Source organism: Monopterus albus, unplaced genomic scaffold (genome assembly GCF_001952655.1).
Source record: "Monopterus albus unplaced genomic scaffold, M_albus_1.0 scaffold98.1, whole genome shotgun sequence".
Taxonomy (NCBI): Eukaryota; Metazoa; Chordata; class Actinopteri; order Synbranchiformes; family Synbranchidae; genus Monopterus; species Monopterus albus.
Window position 1 is genome coordinate 1,722,417 of NW_018127978.1, and position 14,696 is coordinate 1,737,112.

The 14,696-nt window shown below is 42.9% G+C and overlaps 1 protein-coding gene across 1 annotated transcript in view; it reads left to right on the top strand.

Annotated features, from left to right (window-relative positions):
- Nucleotides 1-2,669: 2,669 nt before the first annotated feature.
- The window catches only part of cdc14ab (cell division cycle 14Ab), a 24,365-nt gene continuing 12,338 nt past the window's right edge, over nucleotides 2,670-14,696 (top strand). The window contains 9 exon segments of the mRNA XM_020609087.1: nucleotides 2,670-3,064; nucleotides 4,628-4,718; nucleotides 5,516-5,591; nucleotides 8,445-8,537; nucleotides 8,974-9,053; nucleotides 11,435-11,501; nucleotides 12,565-12,627; nucleotides 13,286-13,373; nucleotides 13,690-13,907. Of these exon segments, the coding sequence (XP_020464743.1) occupies nucleotides 2,968-3,064; nucleotides 4,628-4,718; nucleotides 5,516-5,591; nucleotides 8,445-8,537; nucleotides 8,974-9,053; nucleotides 11,435-11,501; nucleotides 12,565-12,627; nucleotides 13,286-13,373; nucleotides 13,690-13,907 (873 nt within the window). The 5' untranslated portion in view covers nucleotides 2,670-2,967.

Genomic DNA, 14,696 nt, shown 5'->3' on the forward strand with positions numbered 1-14,696 from the left:
TTAATATAATATTTAATTTTATTTTATCTTTCCCAGATATTTATCAGCGTTTGTCAGTGTCACCTCTGCAGTGTTTTTTTTTTCCAGAGTAAATATTTTAAATTTTGGTCTGTGACATTGTTGAATTCTGGGAACAGTAGTTTATTTTAACAGGCAGCAGTGACACAGGACATGTTGTCTCTGGTGCCCAGGTGTGTCTGTCCCCACAGGATGAAGACAGATGACCTATTCAGGAACTTCTCAGGTGGACCTGGACCTGGACTTCCTGTGGTTCCTGTCTTGTTTCCATGATGTCATCAGTGTGGCGTCCTGTTGTTGTCCCTCTAAACTCTTCAGTGCACACAGCTGAGCTGATGTACAGTGTGTACAGCAGGAAGTCTAGCTAAGACCAGAATGTGTGTTGAAACCTGAGGAGGCTGTAAACGCACACCTCTGTCCCCTCTGGAACCAGGAGCAACCTGATCCAGGTCACCTGACACTCCTCAGCTCAGGCCAGCCCTGTCCTTGCAGTCTGCTTGCTGCAGCATGGCGGAACCCGGGGCCTGGAAGACTCACCAGGATGGCCCCCAGATCCTCAGACCAGGACCAGAACCAGGACCAGGACCGGCTCCAAACTGTGTGTGGATCTCTCTCATTGCAGGTGAGTTTGACATCAGCAGAGGGTCAGCAGACATTAAAAGACTAATTGGAGGTTCCACATCAAGCTTTATATGGTACCTCACATACAGGTACATGCAATTCACCATGCTTCACAGATAAAAGACAGTAAGGAAGAAAAAGGAAACATTAATTAAAATAAAAACTAGAACTAGATCATATATATGTGCATGTGTGTGTGTGTGCGTGTGTAGGATACAATGACAAGTGAATATATATAAGAAAGAATAATGCAGAACAATAAAAAATAATAATAATACTAATGACAGTAACACACCCTAAATCAAAAGCCAAATAAAAGAGGTTTAAATTTACATTTAAAAAGATGAATACTGTTACCTCCTCTCAGCTCCTCAGATTGTTGCAATTGTTGGAGCATAAACACTAAAAACTGTGTCACTGTTGTCCTGCACTTTGGAACCAGTCTAACTGACCAGACTGGGCCTGTGGGCTCCCAATTTTAGATATTAAAATGACAAAATCAAGCATAAGATATGACTACATGATGTAGAGAAGAAATTATCGCCAAGGAACACAGCCAAAATAAATATGAGTGAATAATGATAAACAAATTCATATGCATTTAAGATTCCAAAAAGGACCTTCACAAAACCAAGCAGAATACTTGTAAAGAACATTTGTTAGATGGATTCTTTATGAATACTTTTTTCTGAATAATTATCAAATGAAAATTCATTAGTGGTGCTAATTAACACCACAGCAACATAGCAACATATTTTTTTCATTCCAGCTATATTTTTTGGAGAAATTTGGGCATCCTGTACTAATGAAATATGTAAACAATGAGACATTTTAAGATGTCAAAACACCCAATAGTAAATATCTTTCTAAGTTGTATGTACAAAGAACAGACTATACACAGAACCACGTCAAACCTAGGTTTGTGGTCTAAAGCAGTGGTCCCCAACCTTTTTATCCCTGCGGACCGGTCAACGCTTGACAATTTTAACGCGGCCCGGGGGGGGGGGGGGGGTAACAGGAGACAATGACACCCGAAGTGTGTTGCTTATGTTCAGTCTACTCCGTTGTTTTGTTTTGGTTGCTGTCACTGCAGAAAAACCCGCTTTACACAGATAGGATGTCGGAAATGGCAACAGGGTTTTCAGTGCTGTGGTGGCGATCTCAGGGTATTCTGTCATGACTTTAATCCAGAACACCGGCAGAGTTGTTGTCTCGAACATACTTTTAAGGCCGCCGTCATTTGCGATCTCCAGCAGTTGATCTTCTTCTTGCACAGACCTGCTGGATTCACCTGGTTTGTTGACAAATGGGTTGCGGATCCCTTCCTTGGCAGTTCGTGGGTCCTTTGTGGTTGGGAAGTAGCGCTCGAACTCTTTTAAAAGCAAAGACATGTGATCGTGCACCAGCTGGGAGAATGAAGACTCAGGCTCAGTCTCACCCAAAGTCTCATGTTTGAAACATGTCCAAAATGCCTCTGTTGACGCGCCGTCCCCACAAATCCAGTTTGGCTTTAAATGCAGCTACTTTATCTGCCAACTTGAAGACAGTTGTCATTTTCCCCTGAAGTGACAGATTGAGTTCATTGAGCAGGCTGAATATGTCCACAAGTAAGCCAGTTTTGGCGCTCAAGTGACCGAGATGTAACCGAGAGAATGCGGTCATTTTTCAAAATAAAAGATCGTTCAGACTCAGATAATAAATAAAACGGAAATAATTAATGATTTCTTGTGCGGCCCGTTACCAATTGATCCACGGACCGGTACCGGTCCGCGGCCCGGGGGTTGGGGACCACTGGTCTAAAGTGTGTACTTCGGTATAGAAATTCAGCATACAGTATGTACTCGGTTTCTTTCCACGTCAGACAGAATCGGACAGTGAACGCCTCTATGCCCGTGTTTCCCAGTGGATAGCGAAGGCAGCACGTTGTGTTATGGTTGCTGATTGGCTGCGGTTGCTACGGGAGCGGCTCCTGTTGTTATAGTAACGTTTCTTAAGAGCGATTTGGTTAATCAGAGTATTAGACTCTTGGAGCGTCGTCAAGCAGTGGCGGAGGTATTTTGCCAAAATGCTAACTAGGGCATATTTACCGGTGAAAAAACGGAAAACCAAACAATGGAAACTGTAAAAACGATTCTTCTGTGAGCGAAAGTCAGCCGCAGACATCGATGCAAAACTGAAAAGAAAGTTTTAAACTTTTTAAACAGTTTGTGGTTGGCTGAGTGCTAGCACTGCAGCTAGCCTGCTAACGGCTAACCGAGCTGCTAGCCGCTTAAAAAGTTTCTGAGGATAGACATTCGAGGTGAGTGAGGCCAGGAATTAGTCGGGTACATGACGGCGGAGGGATTGCGGCACTCCACCATCATGTCTGCCTTGTTCAGGATGACCGAGGACCAGGAGCTACTGGGAGCCGCACAGTTCATCAAAGGTGCAAAGAAAGAGTTTATTAAAGTGTTTATTACAGAGATAAATAGAGTTAATCAAAGTTAAAAACCTGTTATAAAAAGGCTCAGGATGACAGCTGCTGGGAGCTGAAGAGTTGATTAAAAGTAAGGAGTTGAATAAATACAGGCTTAATCACATGTAAAATAATATTAACTTGTGGGTTCATAATAACAGCTGACTCCGAACTAACGTTACTGGGAGCTAAAGGGATTATTAAAATTAATAAGCTAAATATGAGTTCATTACTGTGGCTAAACTATGTAAAAAAACAAAGTTTAATATCGAGTTAATCAAACGTAAACAGCTGATGAAAGGACTGCTGGGAGCGACACAGTTTAATAAAGGTAAAAATAAACTATGGCTAAGACTTTAGTAAAAGTAAAAAAGTTCATCACAGTTTAATTTATTAAAGACAGATGTCTGTCTTGACTCCTAAGAGTTTATGTAAGAGTTGGTAATGACAGGTAAAAAGCAGAGAGTACATTTATTTACAGTTTATAAAGGATAAAAATTTATATTAAAGGAGTTTATTGACTTTATTAAAGCTACAGAAGATAAGGTAGCACCAGCATGAAACTAATAACAGGTTTATCAATTAAAGAGACATTATTAAAGCTAAAACATTATAATAAGGGTTCAGGGGTTTTAAACAAGAGGAGGAGGTAAAAGTAAAGATTTTAAAAAATAATGAAGTTCATAAAGTTTCCCTACTGAGCTGTTTGATAAGCTGATTGGTAGTTTATTGGTCAGTTAGAAAAGGTTTAATAAGAGTTTACAAAGAGTTGAGTAAAGATGAATGAACCTGCTGATCAGTTTTTTTTAACATCATGACTTGATACACCAGACGGTGTCAGACGTCTTTACAGCCATTTACAGTTTAAAACGATGAATTTAAAAAAATGATGAACACCTGCTGGTTACTGATCAGGCTGGCTGGCTGATCATGTCACCCAGGGCTCAAAAGTATCTTTTTCTGTCAGTGTCCTAAATCCTACTTCTACCTGCCCCAACTTTAACAACCATGGTTCCAAATCAGAGCCTTTTTTTTTTTTTGATTTTATATTATAAATTTGTCTAATAGCTTGTTTCGGTACTTCGAGTAATATCCATTTGTCACCATCAGAGAGACATGAGAGAATAGCAGTCACAGCACAGGACAGTCAAAACATATAACTGAGAAAACACTGACAGCGAGATGTGCGTGACATTTGATGCTATTTCTATTATTAGTGGTCACTAGAATTATTCCCCATAACAACATTATAGCCTGCTTTATGTATTCTTTGTGGAGGCAGATAAGAGCACCTCTTTGCCTGTCTGGGCAAACAAACAAACAAAATGCTAACAAAGGTACAGAATTTGTTCTTATGTAATATAATGTAAAAGATGGACAGCCGACAGATCTTCAGTTTTAAAGACACAGGAAACCTTTCTCTGGACACTTGTTTCGTTTCTCTTAAAGCAGCTGAGTAACTGGTTTGAATGGTAACTGCAGGAACTCATCTGGGACCAGGGTTTAACAGTCCTTTGTTTTTGTCTCCACCAGAGCGCCTGTACTTCGCCACATTACGCAGTAGACCTAAAAGCACAGCCAACACTCACTACTTCTGCACTGACGACGAGTTCGTCTACGAAAAGTAAGTTTATCTCACACGCTGTTCCTCTGTTCAGCTGCCACTTTGCATGCTGGGTATTTCAGCGTGCCACACATGTAGGAAGATGCTACACATGTTAATTATTAGGGCTGCCCCCTAATAGTTGAATAACCGAGTCTTTGGTTGAGAGACCTGTCAGTCGACTGACCGCTATTTTAGACTTGTCCACAACTGCGTGTTGGGGTGGATGCGTACCTATGCAGTGAAGGGGTTTATGTAAGTCGCTCATGGTTGCAGATGGCCCGATGCATGCACCTCCCATATCTCAACTACGCCTTATGCGAATCTACGCATCCTGCATGCCAATTGGTTGATCCGACTCTGCTCTGACCCAGCAGCGTGAGCGAACTGAAAAATAGGAAGCACTACAGGTCACTGTACACCAAGACAACCAGACACAAGGACAGTTTCTTCCCCTGCGCGGTCGCTCTGATCGGCAGTCAACTATGACTGAAGCAACAGGACTCGGCAGCCATCGCACTGCAGTACTTGTAAATAGTACTGCTACATGCACCAGTCTGATACCTGTAGCTCGAAATGTGTATATATGTATATAATGCTTATGAATACTGCCTCTCCTCCTTCCCCCACGCTTCCCCCTTTGATTGCACTATTCTGCTGTCTGTTGCCTAAAACCCACTGGGAGCCTCTGTGCCAGAGATGAATTCTTTGTATGCAACATACTTGGTGATTGAAACTGATTCTGATCTCAGCTCACAGTAACCTGATCAGCTCTGTGTATGAACACTGACAGTGGTCTGTGCTCTCTGTGTCTCCAGTTTTTATGCAGACTTTGGTCCTCTGAACCTGGCCATGCTCTACCGATACTGCTGCAAACTTAACAAGAAGCTGAAGGTGAGTGTCTGCTGCTGCCCTTCCCCAAACAGGAATCTCCACAATGCAGCACTACACAGCATTGTTCAGGCTATGGTACACAGCAGGTTAGTTAGTTTATGTTGGTCTTTAAAACAAACAAACAGACATATAGAATAAAATAAAACTACCGCTTTCAACAATATTCAGACCACGTAAAATATTCATGCTCAAAATAATTTTGCCAACTATAACTACACAGTGTCACATTCAGGACAACAATATTTACCAAAAGGTTGTAGGCCAAAGCTAATGCTTATTGTGCCTACCCTCACTTTTACATCATACCATAATACAGTACACCCTGGACATATTGAATCCCATATACCGCAGCTGGAACTGGTTGTGGTGACTTCATGAAGAAAAAAAAAACAGCCTTGAGGCTTCACTCGGTCAGCCTGTACTTTGTACATGCAGTCAGTACAGAAAGTTTTTAGACCCTTTCAAGTTTTCCACATTTTAAGTTTCAGACTCATTTTAATGTGGTTTCATTTCATTTTGTCCTCATCAATCCACATGCAATACGCCACAGTGATGAAGTGAAAACAGGTTTTTGGAGTGTTTACTCCAAAATACTGTAAATGTATTAAAAATAAAAGACTGAAATATCCCATTTACATCACTATTCAGGCCCTTCACTTAGCACTTGGTTAAAGCACCTTTGCAATGACAGCCTCAAGTCTCCTTGAGAATGAAGCTACAGGCTCTGTACCTTTTTTTAATTTTCTTCCATTCTTCTCAGCAGAATTGTTCCAGGTCAGTCAGGTTGGATAGGGAGCGTCGGTCCTCCGCCATGTTCAGGTCTCTCCAGAAATTCTCTGTTGGCTTCAGGTCTGGACTCTGGATGGGCCGCTCCAGGACTTTCACAGAGTTTTCCTGAAGCCACTCCTGTGTTTTCTTGGCCATATGCTTCTGGTCACTGTCTTGTTGAAGTGTAAACCTGAGGTCCTGAGGGCTATGGAGAAGGTTTTCATTCAGAATTGCTCTATTTTTCTGCATCCATCCTTCCCTCTATCCTGACTAGTGTCCTAGTCCCAGACACCACAGCCTGATGCTGCCACCACCGTGTGTGACTGTAGGACAGTGTTAGTGAGGTGATGCTCAGGGCCTGGTTTTCTCCACACACTGTTGGAACTGAGGCCAAATAGTTCAGTCTCAGTTTCATCAGACCAGAGGATTGTCGTGGTCTGAGAGTTCAGGTGCTTTTTGCCAAACTCCCAGCAGGCTGTCATGGGCTTTTTAGTGAGGAATGGCTTCCATCTGGCTGCTCTACCTCAGAGCCTGGTTGGTGGAGTGCTGCGCTGGTGGTTGTCCTTTTGTAAGGTTCTCCTATCTCCAGAAAGGAACTCTGGGTCTCATAATGACCCTTGGGTTCTTGGTTACCGGTCTAACCAAGGCCCTTTGTCCCTGACTACTCAGTCTGGCTGGGCGATCAGATCTTTGAAGCCTGCTGGTGGTTCCAGACCGCTTCCATTTCAGAATGATTGAGGCTGCTGTGCTCTTGGGAACTTTCAATTCTGCAGAAATGTTCTTGTATCCCTCCCCAGATCTGTCTTGACACAGTCCTGTCTGGCAGGTCTGTGGGCAGGTTTCTCCACCTTATGGCTTTGTTTTCACTCTGACACACACCATCAACAGTGAGACCTTATACAGACAGATGAGTGCCTTTCCTTATTATATCAAACTCATTAAATTAGGCACAGGTGGACTCTAGTCTAACTGTAGAAGCATCCCAACAACCAGAGCTCACTTGCAAGTGTCCTAACAAAGGGTCTGAGTACTTATGTAAATGATATGTTTCAATCTTTCATTTTTAATAAATTTACAAATACTCCAAAATCCTTTTTTTACTTCATCATTGTGGAGTATTGTGTCTGAGATGAGTCTGAAACATAACAATGTGGAAAGCTTGAAAGGCTCTGAATACATACTGTACTGACTGTATGTGTTTGTTACTTTTGGTTTAATCTCCAACAGACTACAAAGCATTCTCCTTTGTGTGTGTTTGACTTGTGTTGTCATGGTGACGACATTCCTCAGGTTGACTGTTGTCATTCGTCATGGTGACCAGCCGGCTGCATGGGCTGGATTCACAGCCGGTGTTGTGCCTCGTGTAATACACGTGGAAACACCTAATGGTGATGAATGCAGCCTTCAGCTACCTGTCACGTGGTCCTGGACTCCTCAGCAGGTGCCTCCACAGAGACCAGTGGCAGACAGTAGAGCACATTTTGGACTCTACTGTTGGACTCTACTCTGTGGGTGTTTGAGGATCTGCACAGAGCTGAAACACATTGATAATCCAAACACTAATGACATGGTGAGGGAAACGCCAGTGAAACACAGAGTAAATATGAGCAGTGATTTCACTGCTACCCCCCGTGCCTTCTTGGGCCCCCATGAGGCCACAGACACCATATGAAGAGTCACTGCAATTGTTACTTAGAAGGCTGAGCTCCCTACTTGATGAATGTCAGCGGTGTGTTACTAATAAGAAAATGAAGATGGCAGTTCAGTGGCTCTCTGTGAGAATTGGCAGCTCCGCGTCACTTTCATTCATCCTGTCACATCTGATACATTGTTGTTAGAGCTGCAGCCATTAACCTCTCAGCTACTTTCTTGTTTAACCGGTTAATTATTTGATTTATTAAATGACCAAAAATTGTGCTATCTGTCCCAGTTTGTGCAGTGTGTTTTTTCAGTTTCCTGTAATAGAAACCAGAAGATCTGACACTCTCACCAGAGGATTGTTGATGAATCTTCTGCTGATTAACTAATCATCTGATGATTTCAGCTCTAATACTACTCCTGTTTTCCTCTCCATCTTCTCTGCAGTCATTCACTCTGACCAGGAAGCGAATCGTTCACTACACCAGCTTCGACCAGAGGAAGAGATCGAACGCTGCCGTGCTGATCGGAGGATATGCTGTGAGTACATCACTTCCTCTTCCTGTTGCAGCAGTAGCACACATGTGCATGCAAGTGTGTTGGAAAACAGGATTGTTGTAGCTTTTCAGCAGCTGGAGCTGCAGTTGAGACCTGCAGATCACAGGAGATGAAGAGACTTTAACACAATCATGATGCACGTTGATTTGACTCAGTGTGACATCCACTTCCTCAGGAAATCAATATCTCTGATGTCCCTCCAGAATAAACCTCCATAAATCCAGTGAGAAAACAGAGGAGCAGAGACTGCAGAATCTGCCTGACAATCCTCCTGTTTCTAACTTTTGTTTCTCAAGTCTCAGCAGTACTGTTGTCTGAGGAAACGTTTACCTGTGAAGGTGTGAACACTGAGCCTGGCACTGAACAACAACCAGCTACGCTTTGTTTATCTTCTGTTCTCTGTCTCCATGTGTCCCAGGTGATCTACCTGAAGAAGACTCCAGAAGAAGCCTACAGGGCTCTGATTTCTGGCTCGAATGCCACCTATCTGCCCTTCAGGTCAGTCTGCCCACTGCTGTAGCAGTACTGCAGTACTACTGCTGTAGTACTCAGCGCTGTCCTGAGTGACCAGAGGAAACGGTTACGGATGTCTGGCAGCCCGGTGCACCAGCTGCGACGCACTCAGACGAATGTGTTCCTGTATGTTGTCAGCTAGCATAGCACAGTGCTGGGCTGTGACTGTGGCCCCAGGAGTGATACACAGCCTGAATCTGATGGATGAGAGGCACATATTTTGACCACAGTCACTTCACAGCAGCAGCTCTGTGTGTTTCTGATTCTTTTGAGGCCTTAGTGAGGACATCCAGAGTGGCAAACAGTAGAGGCAGAGTGGAGATTTGTGTCACAGCTTCACGTGCGTCCAAGGAGCATGGAGAGGGAGGAAGTGTGAAGAAGTTAAAGCTGCAGTAAAACACAAGCTGAAACACAATGGTCTGATAATAACCTCCTTCTTCTACCGCCTTCAAGCATGAAAGTTAGAAAATGACTGCTGTCTGTTTATATCTGTCCCGTCCCAGTCAGCTTCCCGCTCATGCAAACTGTTTTCTGTTGAAGTCAGAGGTGTAACTGTTGACAGCAGCCGAGACGGGAGGATGAACGTTCGCCTGAAGCCTCAGTTTGTTGCTGCTGTGACACAGGCTGTGTGTGAGCAGGACAAAGGGCGTTTTGTTCTTGGAGTGGTTATGCAAGAGCAGCAGAGTGTCATCAGGGGAGGGAGGGGCGGACTCTGTGCCTCTGTTGGCGAGATGACAAGCTCTGCAGGCTGCATTAAACATGTGGCCTTCACTGACTGTGGGAGCAACATGACAAAGTTTTTACTCCTGCAGTCATCCGTCAGACACACTCAGTGTCATTAGTCAGGTGATATGAAGGTCACACTCCAGCCTCCTATCCATCTGTCAGAGGTCCTGATGCATTGTGGGCAATGTAGGTGGCAGGTTTTTAAAAGAAGAGAGAATGTGTGGGATAAGAGATTATCTCTGTGGTTCTGCTGCATTGAATTTCATTCTTTTTAACCTGTTAGAGGAGTGCAATGATGAATCGGTGAGGAGAAGTCTCTTAGATGTTAATCTAAGAGAAGTCACATCATATACTGCTGACTAAAGTGTCACACTGAATCCTGTAGTGAAAGTGTGGTGTTTTTCTAAGAGGAGGTACAGTCACCCCTGCACCACTTCTCCCAGTAAACTGTTGCAGTCACCAAGTCTTTGTTATTCTCATGTTTATTCCTTTTGTTTCCATTGGACAACACAAAAAATCTGAGAAAAAAGCCAAATCTGATACACTGCACACAGAAATCCAGAAGTGGACTGAATAAAATTACACCCTCGACTTAATATTTGGTAGGGCGCTCTCAGAACTCTCCAGCACATTGTCTTAAACCATCTCTGGTGCTTTTTGAAGTCTGCTTTGGGTCATTGTCCTGCTGTAAGACCATGACCTCTGAAAGAGACCCAACTTTCTGACACTGGTATCAGATTTGGGAGAAGTGGTGTGTTATCTGACACAAATGCCATGATTGTAAATGGGCATGTGTGAAAGTGTGGTCTGATAAACTGCTTAGGATGTATTCTCATTTGCAGTTTAACTACAGTCTAGAGCTGGTGTTGCAAATACAAATGGAAAGGCAATGGAAAATGAACTGGTAATAATTGATTAATAGTTTGTCATTTTTAAAGCAAAAACATCAGAGATGTCTTTACAGATCTGAGTATTATCAACTTTTAAACTGTTTCACTCTCTCTTAGTTGTAATGATTTTTTTGTTTTTCTCTGTGGGCTGTAGGCTTAGGTTGGACAAACAGGACATTTGCAGATGTCACACTGGACTTTAGAAAACTGTTTTCATTCCTTGATTAACTGAGAAATTAATCTTCATGTTAACTGACAGTGAAAGGAATTGATAATGCAGCCCTGCTACAGTCCAGATCTTACAGGTGGAGATGTATTTTAGGTGTAATTGGACAAAACATAGTGAGCTTTTTAAAAACTCTCTGTGAAGAGGTGTGGAGGAATGTGTCACTGATGAGAGAAATGGTTTCAGACACTGACACTGCTCTGATAATGAAGTTAAAGGTTATGGCCGTCCTAAATGTTGTCACCGCTGGTGCACAGCCACAGTACCTCCTTCAGTCCTTTCTTCGACAGTACACCTGTGCATGTGTGTGGTTTCAGTGTGGCACCACTGGCTCTAATGTCTTTGTGCAGTTCAGATATGATTTGATTCTCTCTGGTGTTAGAATATAAATCTAATATTTAGCTTGTGTGACGGCAAAACAAAGCTTCACATTTAATAAGTTCTCATATCAACATTTTACAACAACAATTTACATAAGTGTGTTGATTGTTGGTTATCTGCTGGTTTCCTCTCTGTCTCTGCAGGGACGCTTCCTTTGGAAACTGCACCTACAACCTCACAGTGCTCGACTGTCTGCAGGGCATCCGGAAGGTGAGGTCTGATTGGCTGCACGAGTGCTGACATCACTACAGTGCCACCTGTGTGATGTCACACTCAGCATTTAGGAGGAGGGGCTAAATAGACAGGCAAACTGTATTGTACAGGTAAAAATGTAAACATTTATTTGTAGAGCACGTTTACCGAAATGGGGTGAGGACAGGCCCGAGGGTTCAACTGAGATTTAATAACAGAAGCCAACATGGGCAGAACTAGCGTTGCAGCTACAGATTATTTTCATCAGTGATTACTCTGCTGATTCACAGTGGAGCTGCTCCACACAACCATCAACACCCAACGTGTGAAAACATGAACGTATGAGACAACAACAGCCTCTTTGTGGTCTGTGTCCCATAGTGTTGTAACACACACCTCGCTATTTGTTTGGTTTCATAGAATCCAAACATGGAGTGAAATCTTTAAAGAAAGTTGGATGTATTTTGGCTATTGCACGAAGTGATGTTGTTGTGACATAAAGTTGAGTCTTCTCTGTAGTGCCCCCTTCAGGCTAATCGGACTCTGTCTGTGGCCCACAGTGAGGACAGTGTTGTCATATTGAATAAATACAGACCATTATAAACAGTCTGACATGAAGTATAGCCTTGTGTTTCAGTGATGTTTCTGCAGCAGGCGTAATGCTGAATCTCACTCAGCTGATGATCACACAGGTGCAGGAGGTAGAGGCGCTGTGACAAACTCATTTGATTTTAACTGCTGACAGAGACGCTACTGAAATGTCTGATTCTGTTGCACCACAGCAGCAGATAACAGACGACAGCTTATACAGTGAAAATATAAATGAACCAATGTATAAAACAACATTGATTAAGGTTACTGTAAAATGGCAGACGGCACAAAGTGACGTGAAGAATTCAGCACAGATCAAATGTCCACTTGGCTCAAACGGCATCGTGATGATTGGGTTTTGGAGCTGAGTCCACCATCAGTCACCAGAAGGATTAACTGACTGACGAGACTGCCTAAACTATCTTTGTTGTTGGTTTAAGAGATCTTCAGTTAAATCTGTTGGCTGAGCTGTTGTGTTTGTGTGTTTCAGGCTCTGCAGCACGGCTTCTTTGACTTTGAGACCTTCGATGTAGACGAGTACGAGCACTACGAGGTAAAAACATAACACCAGGACTGGTACTATGTTACTACAGCTACACAGAGTAAACCCAGCAGTGGTCAGTCAGTCATCTTGACTGCAGAGCTGCAGACTCATAAATAATTCAGTTAGAAGAAGAAAAACCTTTTGACTTTTCCACAGGGCACCTCATTAGGAGAGGCACATGGCATAAGTTCAGGCAGGTTTGCCAAACCCAGTGCAAATTTACCAGAAAATTCAGCGATCAAACAACACAAATCCTAAATCCTGAAAGAACTTTAAATAATCAGCAGAAGTTTCATTTTAGTGCTTTGAACAAGTTCAGGATGGAAGAATTTGTGAATCATTGACCAGTTTAGATTCAGGCAGTTTGTTGTGCAGCAGGTCGCAGCTGTGAATGATGTTCACAGCATAGTGAGACTGCAGTGCACCCCTCAGGGTCAGCCCTGTAATGTCCATGACACCTGAATTCAGTCAGGTCTCACTGACAGACCGCCTTCATTACAAAGCCACAGTTTCCAGCAGTCCATGATAGTTTAATAAACCATGAAGCACCCATCCATTGTCAGTCTGATTTCAATCTTTAGTCATGGAGACGCTTCCCTTTTTCTGAGATATTCACATGTCCATCCTGGTTTTGGAGATTTGAACCCATGCTTTTGTTTGTTTGCAGCGTGTAGAGAATGGCGATATGAACTGGATCGTCCCGGGGAAGTTTCTGGCCTTCAGTGGACCTCATCCTAAAACTAAAATCGAGAACGGTGAGTGAACAGACAGAAACATGTTCAGTATGTGGACTGATGGTCACCTTTGACCCCCACCTGTGAGACTTCAGAACTACAGAGAACTTTAACAGACTTTTAAGTGGAAAGCTTACTGTAATAGCACCATGTTACATGTTGTGTGCATCTACTGATCAGGGCTAGCCTCCTCTGTCCAACAGTGTCATTAGAACTGTGGCCACATGCTACATTTGTTCTAATTTAGAGTGAACTGGGACACTCGGAACCCATTGGACCTGTGAAGACCTCTAGTCTGGACATGGCGTTAACACCTGTTTTGCTCCGCCCCTGGCAGGTTACCCTCTCCATGCCCCTGAGGCATATTTCCCGTACTTCAGGAAACACAATGTGACCACCGTCATCCGTCTGAACAAGAAGATTTACGATGCCAAGCGTTTCACTGATGCTGGCTTCGACCACTACGACCTCTTCTTCTTAGACGGCAGCACGCCTAACGACATCATCACACGTCGCTTCCTGCACATCTGCGAGAGTGCAGAGGGAGCGGCTCCTGTAGGTACTGTGTCTTAATGTCCTGTCCTTTCAGTCGGAGCATTCTCTGGTCTTGTCCTGTTAATTCATTTTCTTTTAAAGCCCTTTCTTAACAAGTAGCAAACTCCAGCAGCACTCACTGTGCAAAGAGCAAGAGTATCGTTGGACAGTATATTCCAACAAAGAACATTTTAATACAGCGGATTTGATACAAAAGTCACTGGCAAAGGTTAAAAACATTTTGAAGGCAACCAGTCTTTCTCTCTCTCACACACACACACACACACACACACAACAACCAGTAAGGTGCAGTTGGGTGCATGGCCATGAAACAACATACAGGAGAGACAGACAACGACAACAAGAACACCACAATGTTTTGTCATTTCTGCTTGCAAATTAGCTGGTACAATTAGTTATCGAAATAGTACCCATACGTCTGAGTTTAAAGTCAGAATTCTGAGTTTAAAGTCAGAATTCTGAGTTTAAAGTCAGAATTCTGAGTTTAAAGTCAGAATTCTGAGTTTAAAGTCAGAATTCTGAGTTTAAAGTCAGAATTCTGAGTTTAAAGTCAGAATTCTGAGTTTAAAGTCAGAATTCTGAGTTTAAAGTCAGAATTCTGAGTTTAAAGTCAGAATTCTGAGAGTAAAGTCAGAATTTTTAAAAAAATTTATGCAGTGGCCCTAATACTCTTCCGTAGCAAACAGATAATCATGTTAGAGCTGCAAAGATGAATCAATTAGTCAATTGATCTTTGTCTGATTTTATGTGAATTCCATGTGTTGACAACTTCATCAAGTTCATCCTGCA